General features: G+C 42.2%; 1 protein-coding gene across 1 annotated transcript; it reads left to right on the forward strand.

Annotated features, from left to right (window-relative positions):
• Nucleotides 1–209: 209 nt before the first annotated feature.
• LOC103145912 (phosphatidylinositol 4,5-bisphosphate 3-kinase catalytic subunit alpha isoform-like) lies at nucleotides 210–17,646 on the forward strand. Its single transcript, XM_007563574.2, has 28 exons — nucleotides 210–565; nucleotides 2,678–2,806; nucleotides 3,122–3,225; nucleotides 3,311–3,473; nucleotides 3,546–3,755; nucleotides 3,929–3,996; nucleotides 5,203–5,331; nucleotides 5,646–5,699; nucleotides 5,777–5,886; nucleotides 5,968–6,109; nucleotides 7,710–7,795; nucleotides 7,886–7,991; nucleotides 8,072–8,224; nucleotides 8,537–8,668; nucleotides 8,819–8,943; nucleotides 9,928–10,009; nucleotides 11,506–11,670; nucleotides 11,745–11,848; nucleotides 11,962–12,061; nucleotides 12,800–12,871; nucleotides 12,957–13,063; nucleotides 13,182–13,303; nucleotides 13,411–13,489; nucleotides 13,569–13,739; nucleotides 13,898–14,015; nucleotides 14,091–14,242; nucleotides 14,330–14,478; nucleotides 15,094–17,646. Exons 2-28 carry the CDS (start codon nucleotides 2,722–2,724, stop codon nucleotides 15,216–15,218), a joined length of 3,213 nt encoding a protein of 1,070 aa, XP_007563636.1. The 5' UTR covers nucleotides 210–565; nucleotides 2,678–2,721; the 3' UTR covers nucleotides 15,219–17,646.
• The last annotated feature ends 448 nt before the right edge of the window (nucleotides 17,647–18,094 follow it).

The following is an 18,094-nucleotide window of genomic DNA, read 5'->3' on the forward strand; positions in this document are numbered from 1 at the left end:
TACAAATTGAAACGCTGGTCTGATTTGGAAATTGTACTTATTTATTATTTTTTATTATTATAATTTATATATTTTTTTTAAGACATCAAGCTCTAGTTGTAAGACATCGCTCCTCCTAATCTAAACACGGCGAGCGCTCTTCTATCTTTGAGGGGCTGCTGGCCCTTTAAGATAGGGAGAGGACAGGATGAGCCCATACCTCACCCCCCGCCCCCCCACCCCCCAACCCTTCACCCACCCTCCTCCTCCTCAAACACATTGTTCTGAGGCTGCCGGCGAGAAACCGGTTCCCTCCCGCTACTGCTGGTCAACCAGCGGAGCCGCTGACAGACAGACAGACTGACAGACTGATACACCGTTTGACGGAGCGATTGGCAGGTAAAGCGACGGGCTAACAGAAACGCGCCCGCCCGGCGTGTCTCACCGGCGGCGCATCTCTTTGTGCGGGTCCAACAGTTCACAGAAGTGGAGACAAAGACAGAGGGCAGGCTGGCGAACCGACACGCGGACACGGCGACGCTATGAGCGAAGTCACGCGCCATGGGAGCGGAGGACGAGCGCTCAGGTGAATGATAGGCTTACACGCGCGAGCAGAACAAAGACAGCCCGGCTGTCATGTCTCCGCCGTCCGTGAGTCCGTCTCCATCCTCGCGGATGCTGCGCTGCTGTTGTCATGGTAACCATCTCACAGTCTGAGGTCACGATGAAGAAGTGGTAGGGGGAGACAGGGACGTCATTTTTAAAGTGTATTTATTTAGGTGTTTATTCTCTCCGTCTGTGTTTCCTGTTTGCTGTTTACCTGTAAGCAAACACGTGACATCACCAAACTGTCAGTCAGTCATGCGGCGACAAATTCCGCAGGTAGTCTAATAGTCACGTGACGTTTCTTCTTACGTCAGTAGGTTAGCTTTATTGTTGAAGTATTTAGCTTTTTCTAAAGAAAAAAAAAAAGACGTTTACAATTAATGTCATTTGTCCAACCTTATTTATTTATATGAATTATTGATTAATATAAAAAACATTTTGTATGACATTTTTTAAAGTTGCAACCTCATTCTAAGCTGGTATTCTGGTTAATGTTCGATGTTGTTTCAAACAGTGTCATTTTATATGAAACTTTAGTTTTATTTACCACTTTTCCATCAAAATATAAGTGATAGGAATCAGTTTCATTTGAACATTTTTCTATTTCATGGTGTTTTCTGCCATTCATGCTTTGCTTTAAGTCTTTTCAGGAAAGAAAAATAAACATACAAAGAGCTCAGTTTTTATTTGCGTTGTTGATGACATCTTGCTTGTTGGTTTTAAATATCAAATTGTAAACAAGGCTTCTGTGTGAGGACCTGTTCTCTTTTAAATCAGCTGGTCAACAGGAAGAGTGTGTAGGAAGGAAGCAGACTTCCTCTCACATAGACACACAGACACACACACACACACACACACACACACATACAGCTGCTTTTGTTTCGCTGTGTGTGTTTCTGAGTGTGTATTAGTCTAAGTGCGTGTGTGTGTGCGTGTGTCCTACTTCCTTCCTTTGTTTGACGGCTTCATCCTAAAAAAACACAAAGAGTTGAGACAATAAGGCATGCTGATATGTTTTGAGAGGGGTGGATGTCGAGGACAAGTGCAGAATAAAAGAGAAATTTTTAAAAAATGTTAAAAACACGAGGAATAAACAAAGCAAAAACACCAGAAAGGGTCAACAAAAACAACCAGCAAAAACAGATTGACTATGTTTGTTTCAGAAAACAGAACCTAACCATGCGCCTAAAGATGAAAAAAAATCATTTATACTTTATTGTATAGTGTTTAATATTTTTTCCCCTTTATTTGAATGTTTTTCATTGTGGATTGAAAGGTCCACTTTCTCTATCGTTGACAGTCATATTTAAAACACACCAAACTCAGAGCAAATAGCAAAGGGAAGTTGAGTAATAAACTTGTGCAACGTTGAGCGGTTTCTCACAAACCAAGCAGGAAGTCTGACCTGGTTTTGACGGTTTACTAATGATCCTCTTTATCAGCTGTGGGGAATGAATCCGCAGTGTTTAAAGTCCTGTACACATGATTCAAGTCGAATTTACCCAAATCAATGAAATCCTGTCGAAGAAAGATCTGAACTGCAGGCAGGTGAAAAAGAGTGTAGTTTCCCTAAAGTCATACAGATTAAGTGAGATCATGTGTTATTTTTTTATTTGATCTCTTAATGGTTGCATGTCTTCTAGAACTAGGCTTTTTTTACGTATTCACTTTCTGACAGTAAACTGTGTTTCTGTTGTTAATTTGTGGTTTTATTGTGAAATATGCACTTTTTGTTTTTTGCTATACTTCTCTGGATGGAGAATCCTGACTGGGTGGATGGATTACTCATTTTCCTGAGTGGAAACAGAGCCTTAAAAACACATTTTTGCTCTTCCTTTTACACACTGTGTCATGTTGGAAACAAGCTTCAGCATATTTCACTGAGATTTTGCGTCACAGAGACGCAAAATCTTTCAAATTGGAAAGAAAATAATGCAGGGATTTTCCTTTTTGTCTTTTTTTAACAAATGAAAACAGGTTGAAGCACATTTTGCTGTTTCTGAATGAGCTTTTATCTAAGTGTGTTTAATGTCACACCATAAAACTCTGAAGTAAAACCACAGTACACATCTGTCTGTGCCCGTCTGTCCAGGTAGCCCAGTGCTGAGGTGTGGCAGCTGGTGATTGGTGGTTACCATGGTGCCCAGGCCGTCGTCCGGGGAGCTATGGGGGCTCCATCTGATGCCCCCACGGATCCTGGTGGACTGCTGCCTCCCCAATGGTGATATTCTGTTTAACATTAAGTTTATATTGTTTTTACACATTTTTGTAAAAACAATGTGTCACACATTTTTGTGTGACACATTTTTGTGCCTCAAACATGAAAATAAACTTGAATCATCTAATTGTATATTTGAATCTGATCTGTAGTTTTGTGTTTTTTCAGTGTCTGTTTCCTGTAGCCACTGTAGTCTTACTGCACTATTTGCATTGTGTTCCTCTCTTTTTTTTTTTTTTTTGATTTTATCCATTTTTGCTTTTGTTCTTTTGGTTTTGCTTTGCTTGCTTGTGGTTAATCTTTGTATTTGCTCACCAGGGATGATGGTGAGCCTGGAGTGTCTCAGAGAAACTCCTCTCATCAGCATAAAGCAGCAGCTCTTCATCGAGGCCAGGAAGTATCCTCTCTACCACCTGCTGCAGGTACGCCATCTTCTTCTCTCTCTGCACACCCTCCACTTCACCCGTGACGGATTAACGCTCTCGCTTCTGCTCTCTAATTGGTTAGGAGGAGTCCTGCTACATCTTTGTGGGCGTGACCCAGGAGGCTGAGAGGGAGGAGTTTTACGATGAGACGCGGAGGTTGTGCGACCTGCGACTGTTTCACCCCATCCTGAAGGTCATCGAACCGCTGGGGAACCGAGAGGAGAAGATCCTAAACCGAGAGATCGGTAGGACCGGCCCCTCCTTTCTCTGTGACATCATCGCTCGACCTCCAAACTGACACTCTGTGTCACGTTCAGGCTTCGCCATTGGGATGCCGGTGTGTGAGTTTGAGATGATGAAGGACCCAGAGGTTCAGGACTTCCGCCGCTCCATACTGAGCGTGTGCAGAGAGGCCATGGAGGAGAGAGAGGGGGGTGGAGCACACACCCAGGCGCTCTATGTTTACCCCCCCAACGTGGAGTCCAGTCCTCATCTGCCGCAACATATCTATAGCAAGCTGGACAAAGGTGCTGAACCGCTTCTTCTGCTGGGTTTTGGATCCAATTGGAGCCTTGACCTGGGTTCTGTTGCTGTCTCACTTCCCTTTGAACTGATTTTTGCACCCATGTTTGTTTCTCCGTAACTCTCTGCTACCGTCTCTCTGATCTGAACTGAGTGACGTGTTGATGTCATTTTGCAGGACGGCTCATAGTGACCATCTGGGTGATTATGTCTCCATCAAACTCCAAGCAGAAATACACTTTAAAGGTACATCTGGTGAATTATGTATTCATTTCTTGTGTGAAACAGTTTTGTTGTTTTGATTTTTTTTCTAGAAATGCACCAACAGATCAGTTGTTAAAAATAATTGTCGACTATGGCAAGCTGAAAATTCTGATTGGTGAACGCACCAAAAGTGAGCACTAAAACTTTGCACCAACAATCTGGAGTTAAGCTGTTTCTAAGTGAAGAAGAGTCAAACTTAATAGTTTTTTTTTTTTTTTTTTTTAAATGGAAAATGCATCACATGTCTCAACACGTCTGTGGTTCACAGATAGAGCCAGACTGACAAGAGATAACAGGAAGGTTAAGTGTATTAAGGCAAACATTTTCTTTTTTTTTTTTTACATTTTTGAGCTTTAAACCTCTGTGTTATGGAAATGTTGACAGCTTATTGTAAATCACATAGTTAAACATCTTTATTCTCCTGGAATGCCACCTCAGTTTTAGTGATAATCTCTTTGCTAGCCATGCTAATCTCTGATCATGCTAGATGCTAACTAGCGTTTAAATCTGACATTTTAATAACATCGTGGTTTACAATTATTGCTCTCACAGATGCAGAGTGATGTCTAATATAAAGACATTGTGACTGCTCATTACATAAAATAAAATGATGTTCTGAATGCTGATGGACCTTCTACAGTTTATTTTAAATAAATATTTATCAGCTAAATCTGGTATCATTTTAAAGATTTACCAAAAACAAAGATTGTAAAACTACTGCATAAATTCTCATAGTCAAGTTTTTTTTCTTTTTTTTTTTTTTTTTAGTTTCTGAAATTATGCAATGGTTTGCTGGAATTTAAGTAATGTATAATTCAGTCAAGACAGCTTAAAGGCTTATTTTAAATAAAAAATAAATGCTTGATGTCTCAGAGGAAGCTGGGTAATTTGATGCCATCTCACTTCCTCCTAGACTCCACCGTGGTGGTGAAGTGGTGAAACAGGGAAGTAATGTGGTCCAAACAATTGTCAGTTCAAATTCTGGGCCAATCGGTGCAGGAAATGTTCACAATAATAAACATTTGCTTGGTAGGATTTGGATGCTCTGATATCATACCTGCTCTGTAACATCTGAGCATCTTGACTTCATCACAGTTTGTTTTAGTGCATCTTTAACCAGACGTTTAGAAAGAAGAGAATTCAACCAGATCGTTTTATGACCTTCCATGTTACGTTTTTTTTGTCCAGGTTAGCCACGACAGTTTACCCGAGCAGCTAATCGCCGAGTCCATCAGGAAGAAGAGCCGATCAATGCACCTGTCCCCTCAGCAGCTCCGCCTCTGCGTGCAGGAGTACCAGGGCCAGTACATCCTTAAGGTACACCGGCCCGTCCCGCCTGTCTCTCGTCAGCTGTCTGTCATTCTACCTGCCCACATGTCTGTTCATCCCCCTGCCTACCAGCACACCTGTCTGACTCTCCATCCACCTGTCAGTCAGGGTCCAGGAGAACCAGGACTAGTACATCCTGAAGGTACACCTGGTTGTCTGACCCGCCCATTTATTAACCTCTAGACATTTCTGTCTCACATCTCCGACTGTCTCACCTGTTTTGCGTCTCTTCGTCCAATTTGTCTCTCTGTCGACCGAGTCTGTGCGACTTACAGGTGTCTGTCTCTCTGTGTGTCCCTCAGGTGTGCGGCTGTGACGAGTACCTGTTGGAAAATTTCCCCCTCAGTCAGTATAAGGTAATCAGTTCAACATTTTCGTGACCGTTTTTCTGTGGTTGTCCCGATTTTTACCTGTCCTCCCTCGATGTCTGCAGTACATCCGCTCTTGCATCATCGTCGGACGTCTTCCTCACCTAATGCTCGTGTCCAAAGACAGCCTCTATTCTCAGCTTCCAGCCTCGGGTTTCGTCACTCCTTCCTACAGGTAGGTGTTATTTGTAATACGTAACGGGAACAGATGCAGGTGTGCTGCAGGTGTGAGGTTGACGCGGTGTGCGTGTTTTAGTCGGAGGACGCCCCAGCCGTCTCCCTGTCCAGGAGGAGGTGATGGATCTCCTCCTCGCTCCCTCTGGGCCTTTAACACTCTGCTCAGGGTGCGACTGCTCTGCGCCACCTACGTCAACGTCAACATCCGGGACATTGACAAGGTGCCCATCCACTGACCGGTGTCCATTAACCTATCCTCTCCACCCGTCTTCTTCTTTCCTTCTACGCTCAAAGTCTATTTTTAGAAATCAAAGTCAACATTTAGAACATGAACAAAGTTTGAGTCAACACCATTTCCTTGTTCTCTGTTTGTCTGTTGTTATCCTCCTTTCTCTCTGTGTGTGTGTGTCAAAATGTGGGGCATTAGTAAGATTTGTTTCATTTGTTTTTTTCACTGTTCTTTGTCTGTCTGTCCTCAGCATCCTTTCAACCTATTTTCATCTCATCATCATACGTTCTCCTCAGTGTAAACCCACTGCCAGAAAATCATAAATCAGTGCCACAGTATATGCCTGATTTATGTCTGCAGATCTGCAGTAAAGCAGATCACGCTAAATACAAGCGAACACAAATTCGGGAAACAGATGCAAGTAATAGACTCTCACTTGTCTTCGACCCAAAGACAGCAGGTGATCAAAGAGAGAGAGAAAAATGTCCTCTCTGCCACTTTCAGCTTCTAACGGGATCAATGCACGCCTTAAAACTGGGAGATAAAAGCTTTTCTTATGTTTTGGATAATATTTATACATCTATAAGGGATGTGGATGCTCTTAATGCACAGCAACAGAAAAATACTGTCAAAAGACAGTGAAACAAATCAAAGTAATAAAGTAAAACCAACTAATCTTTGGTTTCAGTTTTGGGATGACTGGTTGAGCCTTCCCAATGCTAGAAGTCAAGTTCCTTCTTAGTAGTTGGCACAAAACATGCAGGAAATTATTTATTTTCTGTCAATTACCCCCAGTACATAAAAATGTGCTCAAAACAAAAGGTTTGTGATATTAATTTAAAATTATCTTATTTTTAGAGAAATTTGTTGCATAAATATCAGGCAGACATCCCTGGATGTGTGGATGAATAAGGGTTTTGCAGAACAAGCACACGCTGGTATTTCCTCTAGTTTATTTTATTTTTAATAATAAAGATTAAGTTAAATTTTTTTCTAAACTGTCCATGAATAAATGAATGTTAACAAAGTATTCCAGAACAAAGAGACACAATTTGCTCAGTGGTGTAGTTAAAGTAACAGAGCTTCCTTCTGATTGCAGTCTGGACATCCAGACTCTGGGTTGCACTCGTTCAGGATTATTTTTGCCATTTAGACCATTAACACACAGATATCATCTAAATCTTTGTGAATCACCTTGAACCTTTCCTTTCTGTGTCCACACTCTCTAAAAAAACAAAAAACAAATCCTGTCCTCAGTTTTAAATCTGTCCTCCGCTGTGTGTCCTTCCTCTGTCTCCTCAGGTTGTCTTTGTGTCTTTCCTCTCATGTTCTCGTCACATGTGATCACTCACAGTCAAGGTACTTTGAACATGTGAAGCTCAGTGTTGTGATTCTGCGCCTTCTTGTCTCCTAGCAGTAGTTGTGAGTCTGTGTGTTACAGTGAGCAGTGTCTCCGTAGAGGTTAAACTGTGAAGACACTGCCATTATTACACTGAACATAGGGGTGTATATATATATACATATAAAACCACTGTGTGTTTCTGACATTTGGAGGTTGTTCTCACCTGACCTGTGTGTTTGTCTGTGCGTAGATCTACGTGAGGACGGGTATCTATCACGGAGGAGAGCCGCTGTGTGAAAACGTAAACACCCAGAGGGTTCCCTGCTCCAACCCCAGGTAACACACCCCATCATGCTCCAGCAAACGCTGAAAAACACACTCTGAACACCTGCTATTAGCCATCTGACTCTGCGCACCTGTGTCCAGGTGGAACGAGTGGCTGACCTACGACATTTACCTGGCCGACCTTCCTCGCTCGGCAAGACTTTGCCTGTCCATCTGCTCTGTGAAGGGAAGGAAAGGAGCCAAGGAGGTAGGAGCTCATGGTGAGAGGCTAACTACTTATTTAGTCATTGATCTGACTGACCTTCCTCTCTCCGTCTCCTCTTGTAGGAGCACTGCCCTCTGGCCTGGGGGAACGTCAGCCTGTTTGACTACATGGACATCCTCGTCTCTGGGAAGGTGGCTCTGAGTCTCTGGCCCGTCCCTCACGGCCTTGAAGACCTGCTGAACCCCATCGGAGTGGCCGGCTCAAACCCCAACAAGGTAACCGTGTTGGTCGGCTTTCAGGTCATTGAGCTGATTGTCTGATCAGTTAATAATCAGTGTCTAAACCAGGGGTCACCAACTCCAGTCCTCGAGGGCTACCATCCTGCAACTCTTAGATTCACCTCTGCTCCAAAATGTCTGAATTCCCTCACCAGCATTCATTCCTCTCTGCAATAGGCTGGAAACAAGCAGTTTATTTGATCAGAGACGCATCTAAAAGTTACAGGATGGTAGCCCTCGAGGACTGGAGTTGGTGACCCCTGGTCTAAACAGTGACTTGGTCAACGGTTCGGGTGTTGTGATCTGCAGGAGACCCCTTGTGTGGAGCTGGAGTTCTCACGATTCAACCAGACAGTCGTGTTTCCTGATGAGCAGCAGATTGAAGAACATGCAAACTGGACCATCAGCAGAGAGCTGGGCTACAACTACTGCCACGGACTGGTAACTCACAGACCGACCTGTGTGGACAGAACTTAGAGAGTTTGTATGAAATTTGATCTGTGATTTATTAGATCATGCTGCCAAACGTCCGGTGCTCTCTGTGTTTTTCTCCTTCATGTAAACCTGATTGTTTCCATCCTCTCGTCTCAGAGTAGCCGTCTGGCCTGCGACAGCAGCGTTTCAGCCGCCGATGCAGAGCAGCTTCGCTCTCTTTGCTCCAGAGATCCTCTGTATGAGCTTTCAGAGCAGGAGAAAGACTTCCTCTGGAGACACAGGTGGGAGTTTTATGTCTAGATGCAGGTAAGATGGCTGAGATAATAGAAATGTACTTTAAGGACTGTCACCATCATCACTATTTGTGTCCCTTCTTTTACGTTCCATTCTGATTTTAACCTCGGATTTTGTAGGAAAGATTTGTTATTTTTAAAGCAACATATGTTGCAATATATAAAATTCTGCTTTGATGCTGAAATGGTTCAACTGAGTTTTGCCAAGAAGACCATTAATAACATCTCATACCATCACCAAGCTTTGCTGCTGGGCTTGAACAGTCTGGATGTGTCTTTTCATTGTTGGTCCAGGGTGAAGCAGCATTTCATTTATGTTAAAACAAAAAAAAACCCTGCAACTAATGCAAGAATAATCTATGTTTCTAAACTGTGAAAAGTCTATGCTTTGCTCTGTAATGCCAAACAAAGAGTTTACAGCAGTAATGTGTCTATGTGGTTGTATCAGCATGGCACCAAAGGAGAAATTCAGATAGTAGTTGTCCAGCTGAAGTCCAGCTGTGTTTAGGTGTTGAAATTTCTCCAGAACGGGAGATATCTAGACGGATTGGGGTCAAGCTCACAAAAGTGCAGGCTCTTTTGAGGTAAAAAAATAAAATAAAATCTGAGAAAAATGGATCTCTGACCCGAATGACGTTTCCCTCCCAACCCCGTCTTCAAAACAAACAAAATGGGTGTAAGAAAATGTTATTCATGCCGCTGTCGTTTTAATGATATCAACAAATGTTTGCAGAAGTTATAACATTATAGATTCATTATAGTTGTCAGATATCATCACTTGTTCTAATACTTTACATAAAAAAAGTAGCAGAAATTCATCTGTTTTTCCTTATTTCATTGCAGCTTTTTTTTCTGGTTTACTGCTTTATGTATATGTACGTGTGATATACCTGTTGCTGCTTCCTGCTCTGATTACTGTATTGTCTGTCTCTACCTGCCCATGTCTCCCTGCCTCTGTCTGTCTCTCTACAGACATTATTGTTTAAACATCCCAGAGTCTCTGCCTAAGCTGCTTCTGTCAGTCAAATGGAACTCCAGAGACGAAGTGTCGCAGGTATAAACTCATTGTCGCGATCCGGGAGTTTCCTCCACATCCGGACTGCGATGTGTTCAATTACTTAACAAAAGCGAGCGCAATTTGAGAGAGGAGTCAGGAGTCGTGCTGCAGCTGCTCAGCCAAACACAGCTCTGACTCGAGGCACATGGCCAGCTTCCACTCGGTCACAGCAGCCAAGTGGAAACGAAGCCATCAATGCCCTTCCTGTGACTGAATAACTCAGTGGTTTGAGAAAAGAGCAGACATAAATAACAAGATTTATACTCAGTGTTGGACTTTTGTTTTCGTTCCGGTTTGAAATCTGAGTCAGCGTTAATTATTTTTCTTTTCAGTGAAGCAGCTCAAGGGGGGTAGAGTAGCCATAAATTGAAAGGTGCAATAAAAGCAATCATAGAAGTACAATTTGTACTACTGACTCACTTGTTATGCAAGCAAATGTAATTGATACCCTCATCCCTTTTTAGCAGCACCTAAGTGTTGGAGATTTCACTTAGGTAGTAAAGGGGCAGTATTATGTTAAATCAAGCTTTTGAGCTTTACATTCTCTCATCAAAAACATACCTGGAGTGTTGCCGCGATTCTTTCATGCACGTTTGAGAAATCCTTTTATCTCCCCTGGCAACCATTCAGCTGTGTTAAATGCCTGACTGGCCTGAGCGCCGTCTTTCAGACGAAGCTCCTCCTCAGAGCTGCAGTGTCCGAGGTTCCTCCCCAACTCATCAGCTCCTTCAGACTAGCCAGCAGCAATTAGCAAACACCTGGCGGAACTGTGCATCAGCTGAGCTCGTTATACGAGCCACTTCAATGCTGGTAAAAATGTCAAAGCATTGGTGGGGAAGAGCTGTTGTGATGACTTCCTGAAGGCAGAGTTTCAGAAGGAGCAGGACTTTCTTAAAGAGACGGAGACCCAATTTTAAGGTGTTAAATTACAGAGTCAAATTTCTTTGTAGTCATGTTTGATATAGACATCATATTTATAAGAGATGAAGGTAACATAGTTATTTGATTGTGCTGTAAAATGATTTTAAGGTTTTACAGAACATGCCAAAATGGTTCACATCCTTTTATGTTACAACCACAACTTAGTATTTAATTGAGTTTTATGTGATGGTTTTATGCCCACGCTAACTCTGGATTAGCTCCAGATAGAACAATTAGTTGTGTGGTCCAAAACTCTGGCCAAGTCTGGAAGAGTGGCAAGAAGAGAGCCATGGCTGAATGAGACCAAAATTGAAACTTTTGTCCTAAATGTGAGGCAGAAATTACTCATCCGCACAACGTGAACAAATTTCCAAAATGAAACATGGTGGCGGCATCATTATGCAATGATGATACGTTTCTTCAGCAGAGAGAGAAGCTGGTCAGTGTTGATGGGAAAATGAAAGGAGATCATCATAAATATTCACACGTCCTTTCTCAAACATGAAAAAGGCATAATTCCCCCAAACCATTTGTTTTAACTAAAGCCCAACATATCTCCTCGTCTTCCTCAGATGTACTGTTTACTGAAGGAATGGCCTCTGATGGAGCCAGAGTCCGCTCTGGAGCTGCTGGACTGTAACTTTCCCGATCCGATAGTCCGAGAGTTTGCGCTGCGCTGTCTGGTGCAGGGCTTGACGGATGACAAGTTGTCACAGTATCTGCTGCAGCTCGTTCAGGTGAGCTGAAACTCTCACTTCGGTCGCGCTCTTTATTCAAAATGCAAATGCAAACCTGGTCCCTGGGTCCGCAGGTGTTAAAATACGAGATGTACTTGGACAATCCTCTGGCTCGATTCCTCATCAAGAAAGCTCTGACCAATCAGAGGATAGGACACTTCTTCTTCTGGCATCTGAAGTCAGTGTAAATCTCCTCTTGCTAACCTGTGCAGAAGTGTAATAAACATATGAGCTAGCTGCCTTTGCATTCAGTTTGACGAGCATTTGATTTGACAAGGAGTCTTTTCACAGATCAGAAATGCACAATAAGACCGTTTCCAGAAGGTTTGGTCTTCTGCTGGAGGCTTTCTGCAGAGCCTGCGGCATGTACCTGAAACACTTGAACAGACAGGTGAGCATTCAGACACAAGTTAGCTCTCAAACATCCTGACTGGCCACATTTGTGTTCGTGTGAATTGGCTTTCAATTACCAGGGTAGTACCTGGTTACCAGAGTTGGGTTCACTAGTATTTTGGGAATTAAAAGGTTCACATCCAGAAAGTCCCCAAAGCTGTAGCCAGATGGAAGATGCTGATAATGTTTGGGTGGTTCAGAAAAACAGCAGGTCATAGTAGAATTTCAGGAGTTATAACACTTTTGTCTAAAGTCTCAAAAGGAACCCCTTCCTTAAACAACCTCTTGTTGTTCATAAATAATGAATGAAGGCTCCCATGTCCCACACACGTTAGCTTTCATAAATTAAGCTGCAATCGCTGAAACACAGGAAGCACGAAGCAGAGCTCAGTGGAGGCCATTGTGTGTTAAAGGCAAGGATTTATGAGCTTGAAATGTTCAGGATTTCTCCTGTCCAAAAGTTGTAATGATAAAAAACAAAAATGTGTGTAAATCTCTCCAGTGGGGATGGGAGGGGTCCTGCAAATTTGTAAGGATGATAATTTCCCCCTTTGGTGGCATCATTGAAATCAATGATGGATTTCACTTTGAAGGATACAGTGAACTTAAGATATGGGCAGAGACAGTTTTACAGACCCTCATCCTCTTGTGTTGTACTGGATCTGGTTAAATGTGCTGCTTTGATACAGGATTTACAAATAGAGTTTGGTGATTCAGAAATGAAACATGTTTGCAGGTGGAGGCCATGGATAAACTGGTGAATCTGACGGACACACTGAAGCAGGAGAAGAAGGACGAGACTCAGAAGGTATGAAAACAAAAACCAGCGTGTTCTTTTGTTTAGTTCCTGTGCCTGGCTGTTGACGTGTCACTGTGCTTTTATTGCTGGGAAGACTCAGATGAAGTTCTTGGTTGAACACATGTCACGTCCAGACTACATGGAGTCTCTGCAAGGATTTGTCTCTCCACTAAACCCAGTTCACCAGCTGGGAAACCTCAGGTAACAAACTAATCAATCTACCAACTACCCAAGCCACAAAATGCAAAGAGAACCCCAAACCCTTCCATTGTCCAACCAACCAAATAGACAAATGTAAGACAAATTGTTACACTTGCAGGCTGGAGGAGTGCAGGATCATGTCCTCGGCGAAGCGCCCCCTATGGCTAAACTGGGAGAATCCCGACATAATGTCCGAGCTACTTTTCACCAACAATGAGATCATCTTCAAGAACGGCGATGGTAACTACCTCATTGCTGCTCTCAGCATCGGTTTCACTGCCACATGAGCTGAAAGTGGAGCCGTTGGGACATTTCCGGTAACGTAGCCTGTTCTTTTTGCATTGCAGATCTGCGTCAAGACATGCTGACACTGCAGATCATTAAGATCATGGAGAACATCTGGCAGAACCAAGGCCTGGACCTGCGGTGAGAGCCGATGGCATCATCGGAGGAAATGACATCAGTGACGTGCATGACCGAACCTGAAGTGTTTTGCGTGTTGCAGAATGCTGCCGTACGGCTGCCTGTCCATCGGTGACCGTGTGGGTCTCATTGAGGTGGTGAAGAACAGCTATACCATCATGCAGATTCAGTGCAAAGGAGGCCTGAAGGGGGCGCTGCAGTTCAACTCCAACACTCTTCACCACTGGATCAAAGACAAGAACCACGGAGAGGCGTCAGTACTCCTCCATCTGATTGTAGATCTGTCCTTTGAACTGTATGCGTCTGTGACCTGCTCCATCTGGCTGTTCTGGATGAACTCTTTCCAACTGTTTGTTAGTTCTCCATATGTGTATCAATCCTTTCGACTCACTTGTTTTACCTGTCTCGTAGGTACGATCGGGCCATCGACCTGTTCACCAGATCCTGTGCAGGCTATTGCGTTGCCACATTCATCCTGGGAATTGGAGACCGACACAACTCCAACATCATGGTGAAGGAGAACGGACAGGTGAACCTCTTCTTCCTCCTCTTCACTTCGTCCTCCCATAGCTCACCACGCTGACTCTTACTCCTCTCCCTTCAGCTGTTCCACATCGACTTCGGTCACTTCCTAGATCACAAGAAGAAGAAGTTTGGCTACAAAAGGGAGCGTGTACCTTTCGTCCTGACTCAGGACTTTCTCATCGTCATCAGTAAAGGCATTCAGGAATCGACGAAGACAAAGGAGTTTGAGAGGTCTCGTCCGGTCCTCATCTGTCTGCAGCTGCTTCTGCTGTCTGTCTCAGAGCCCGTCTCATCCGTGTTTACCCGTCTGTGGTGCAGGTTCCAGGAGATGTGCTACAAAGCTTACCTGGCCATCCGGCAGCACGCCAGCCTCTTCATCAACCTCTTCTCTCTCATGCTGGGCTGCGGCATGCCTGAACTGCAGAGTTTTGATGACATCGCCTACCTTAGGAAGACCCTCGCATTAGGTAAAAATGGAGGATAGATTTGTGAAAAGAGAAGACAGGAAGAGTAATGAGAGAAACAGAGGTTAAAAGTGAGCGTATCAGAAGAGGAAAGTAGAAAAAATGAAGGTCGAACACAAGTGTTACAAAATATGCAAATGTGGCATTTGGAAAAATCTTGAATGGTTCATTTCTGGACTCAGCTGGTGACCAAAGCAACCTGAATAACCCGGCATGTACAGGGACAACTTGGACTGAGAACCAGGCCGCCTCAAATTTCCTGAGATTGACAGATCAGGGACAAACTATTGGAGCTGGTCCAGGTGGTGGGTTGATGATGAATTTGTGGAAAGTAGATTTTTAGACCAATCAGGATGACCTCCCACACCAGCTAGAGTTGTGTTGAAGTTGGTACTAGAATAGAAGAAATGTCTTCCAGGACTCAGACTAATGAAGGAATCCTAAGGCGTGCTTGGGCTACGTTTTGAGTAACTTTGACAAGGACCTTGTTGAAGGTCATTAGGTCAGATTTTCTGATCTAATGACTAATGATATAAACAGAGAACTGAACAGATAAGTGTAAAAACAAAACAACTTTTACAAAAAAAAAATATATGCACTGTGTTTTCTTTCTCCCAGAAAAGAGCCAGCAGGAGGCGCTGGAGTACTTCACAAAACAGATGAACGATGCTCATCACGGGGGATGGAGCACCAAGATGGACTGGATCTTCCACACCATCCGACACATGCCCAACGAACACTGACACACAGAAAACACTGCACACACCAGCACACCAGACACACACCATAACACATGACCGCATAGCATAAAGTTCTTCAGACACACACACATCAGACAGTGATATAAATCATATGAATCCAAATATGCAACCCATCAGACACAGGTAGCAAACACACACACACACACAGATTTATACAAAAGCAAACATCTAAAGCACACGTGTGCTTGTTTTCTGCACTAATCTGGTGATGATAAGGATGATGATGGATTTGCTGAAGGCAAGTTGTTTGCATCACCTCTTAATGATGTTGGGAGAGTTGCCATAGAAACGCCAATCTCTCAGGTGCAGAGGTCAGAGAGGTTTGTGAAGGTGCCAAAGGCATGCGGAGGTAGAGAAAGTGACGGCGATGATGTCAACCAGTCTTCAACGTGATGCAACAGTCAGCCAGCCGGCTCTGCTCCTGCAGCTGCAAACTGAGTGAGACTCTTTTAGAGTAGCAAACATTTAAACAGAATTTTATGAACCAACTGCAGCTTTACTGATACGTGAGAGGGTGAACACTGTGGTCACTGTGAAAGCAATAACAAAAACCTCTGATAACAAATCAGTACTTTGATGATGACAATCAAGGAGTTCTGACAGAGAAGAAGGCGGAGCCGAGTCTTGTGCCGTGAAGCAGCTTCGATAAAGAAACTTTAAATTTGTCTGGCTGAACCAAATCCAAACATCATAGCGTCCGACAGATTACAGCCCATTAGGAAGCTGGCTTTTATTTTGTCAAGTCAGCACAAAACCGATGTTAGCTGGAAGTAGTGAACCAGTCACAATCGTGGAGAAACGTTTTATTCTGTTTCGTAATTTCCAGATGTCAAACATTTTACCAGTAAACATAAGTTAGGTCAAAGATACTTGTTAGGAATAACCTGGCTCTAAAGTGTTTTAGCTTACATGATTTTTTTCTAAATTTATATAATTTTTAAAAGTTATTAACAGTATGACACTGTCATGGTGCATTCTGTCTCCATACACTCATTTTTTCAGAAATATTTTGAGAATTAATTAAAGAACCTTAACTAAAGGTAAGTCCTGACACTTGAAAAGTCATCAGGAACTAGCAAAGTCGTCGCTTTAAGATGTGTTGATCTCTAATCTAGTAACCCGATCTAGCATTTCCAGAATTAGTTACCATGGTGATAAACCCAGATAAGAAGAACCGGCTTACTTTACAACGCCACTAATCCTGCTTCATGGTGCAGGCCTCAGATCGGCTGTGGGCGGAGTCAAAGTGGAGTTTGTAAACATTTCATATATCGTATTTATGTTTATTTGTCTGCTACTTAAACAAGTATTATCCATTTCTTGTTGACATCTCTTCAATCTCTTGGCATGTGGATTTACGTTGATAATTTATAAGACGTGCGTTAACATTTTTTTTGACGTACACTCATGCCTTATTAGAAAAGCAGCTAAATTTGGAATCATGTAGCACTTCTATTGTACAATTCCAGCTAAAAGTGTGAGCGTTAAAAGTTCCTCTCATAAAAGTTTACTTCTCATAACGCCGGCTTGATTTTCTCCTCAAATAGTCAGAAGAGTTCAGAGGTTTTACTGACAAGCACATACAGCAAAGTACAAAATATTTCCCAATGAGTAAAACACCAAATTATTTCAGGTAAATCCTGAAATAACGGATGGAAACTAACTCATCAAATCATTTTACTAGGCCGTTACAGTGTCTTATATTTGGTGACACACACTGCCTAGCCAAATAACTTGCTCACGTTTTTATAGTGGTTCAAGGAGAACCGAATACAATCTGAGCATAAAGTTAGAAATTTATTCCCAGACAAGATGATAAATGGTGCGTTTTCTTTCTCCCCATCCATACAAGATTACAGATTAATGCGACCCTTTGATAAAGTCTTTTTAAACTCTCTTATGGTATGTGATGACCAAAGCTAAACATGGTCAGATGTACAAATTTGATTGTGACATGTTTGGGCCAGTAGTTGTATATTTGATAAAAGTGAAGCCCAGTTTTTTGCTTTTCCTTCTGTTTTGTTTTGTTTTGCGACAAATTCCCACTCATCTCCATCAACCTGTGGACCACCTCCAATAAAATCTATAAAACGGCCAAATTTTTTATTTGAAGAAAAAGGTAAATAACTTCATTTAACAACCAAACCCATCAAGTTTTTTTTCCCTCAGATTCTTGACAATTTTACCTTCAATATGCAGTTTTATTTATTAATTTTTGATGTTCAATATTTTCTAAACATTATACACATCTTGCTTACTTCAACGTTCAAACGTATTAGGTTATCACATCACTGTGTTAGAGTGAAAATGATTAACAGATCCAGCAGGATTTGAATTGCACTTGTTTGTTTTTTGTACAGATGACTTTTGTTGTGAATAAGCACTGTCTAAATAAAGTTAATTGAACTGATTTAAAGTGTTGTGTAGTTCTATAAAACAAATCAGTAAAAAGTATTAGACCATTTGATTGACTTCAATACTTTGACTTCCTATTTGAGCATCCTATCTGAATTTACTGTTCAGTATTTCAGCATTTGAATTATTTTCAGAAGATGACTTGATCCTGGAATAATGATACAAAATGAAATGGACCATTCTTGAAAGAAAAAAAGTATTTTTGCAGATTTTTTTTATGTAAAATATATGCCTAACAAATATTTAATATATTTCAGCAACCAATCACATGCTTTTAGCAGCTGAAAATGAACTACTGCTGCTTTTTTTTTTTTTTTTTTTGCTTTTGCAGATTGGGAGGAACTAATTTAAATTAGTTTGTTAGAAGTAAAACAGCTGTGAAATGTTATTAAATAAAGTCTGTGGCACTTTATTGTAAAATAAAGTTATTAATAAAGTCTGGT

Source organism: Poecilia formosa, unplaced genomic scaffold (assembly GCF_000485575.1).
Source record: "Poecilia formosa unplaced genomic scaffold, Poecilia_formosa-5.1.2 Scaffold149, whole genome shotgun sequence".
Classification (NCBI taxonomy): Eukaryota; Metazoa; Chordata; class Actinopteri; order Cyprinodontiformes; family Poeciliidae; genus Poecilia; species Poecilia formosa.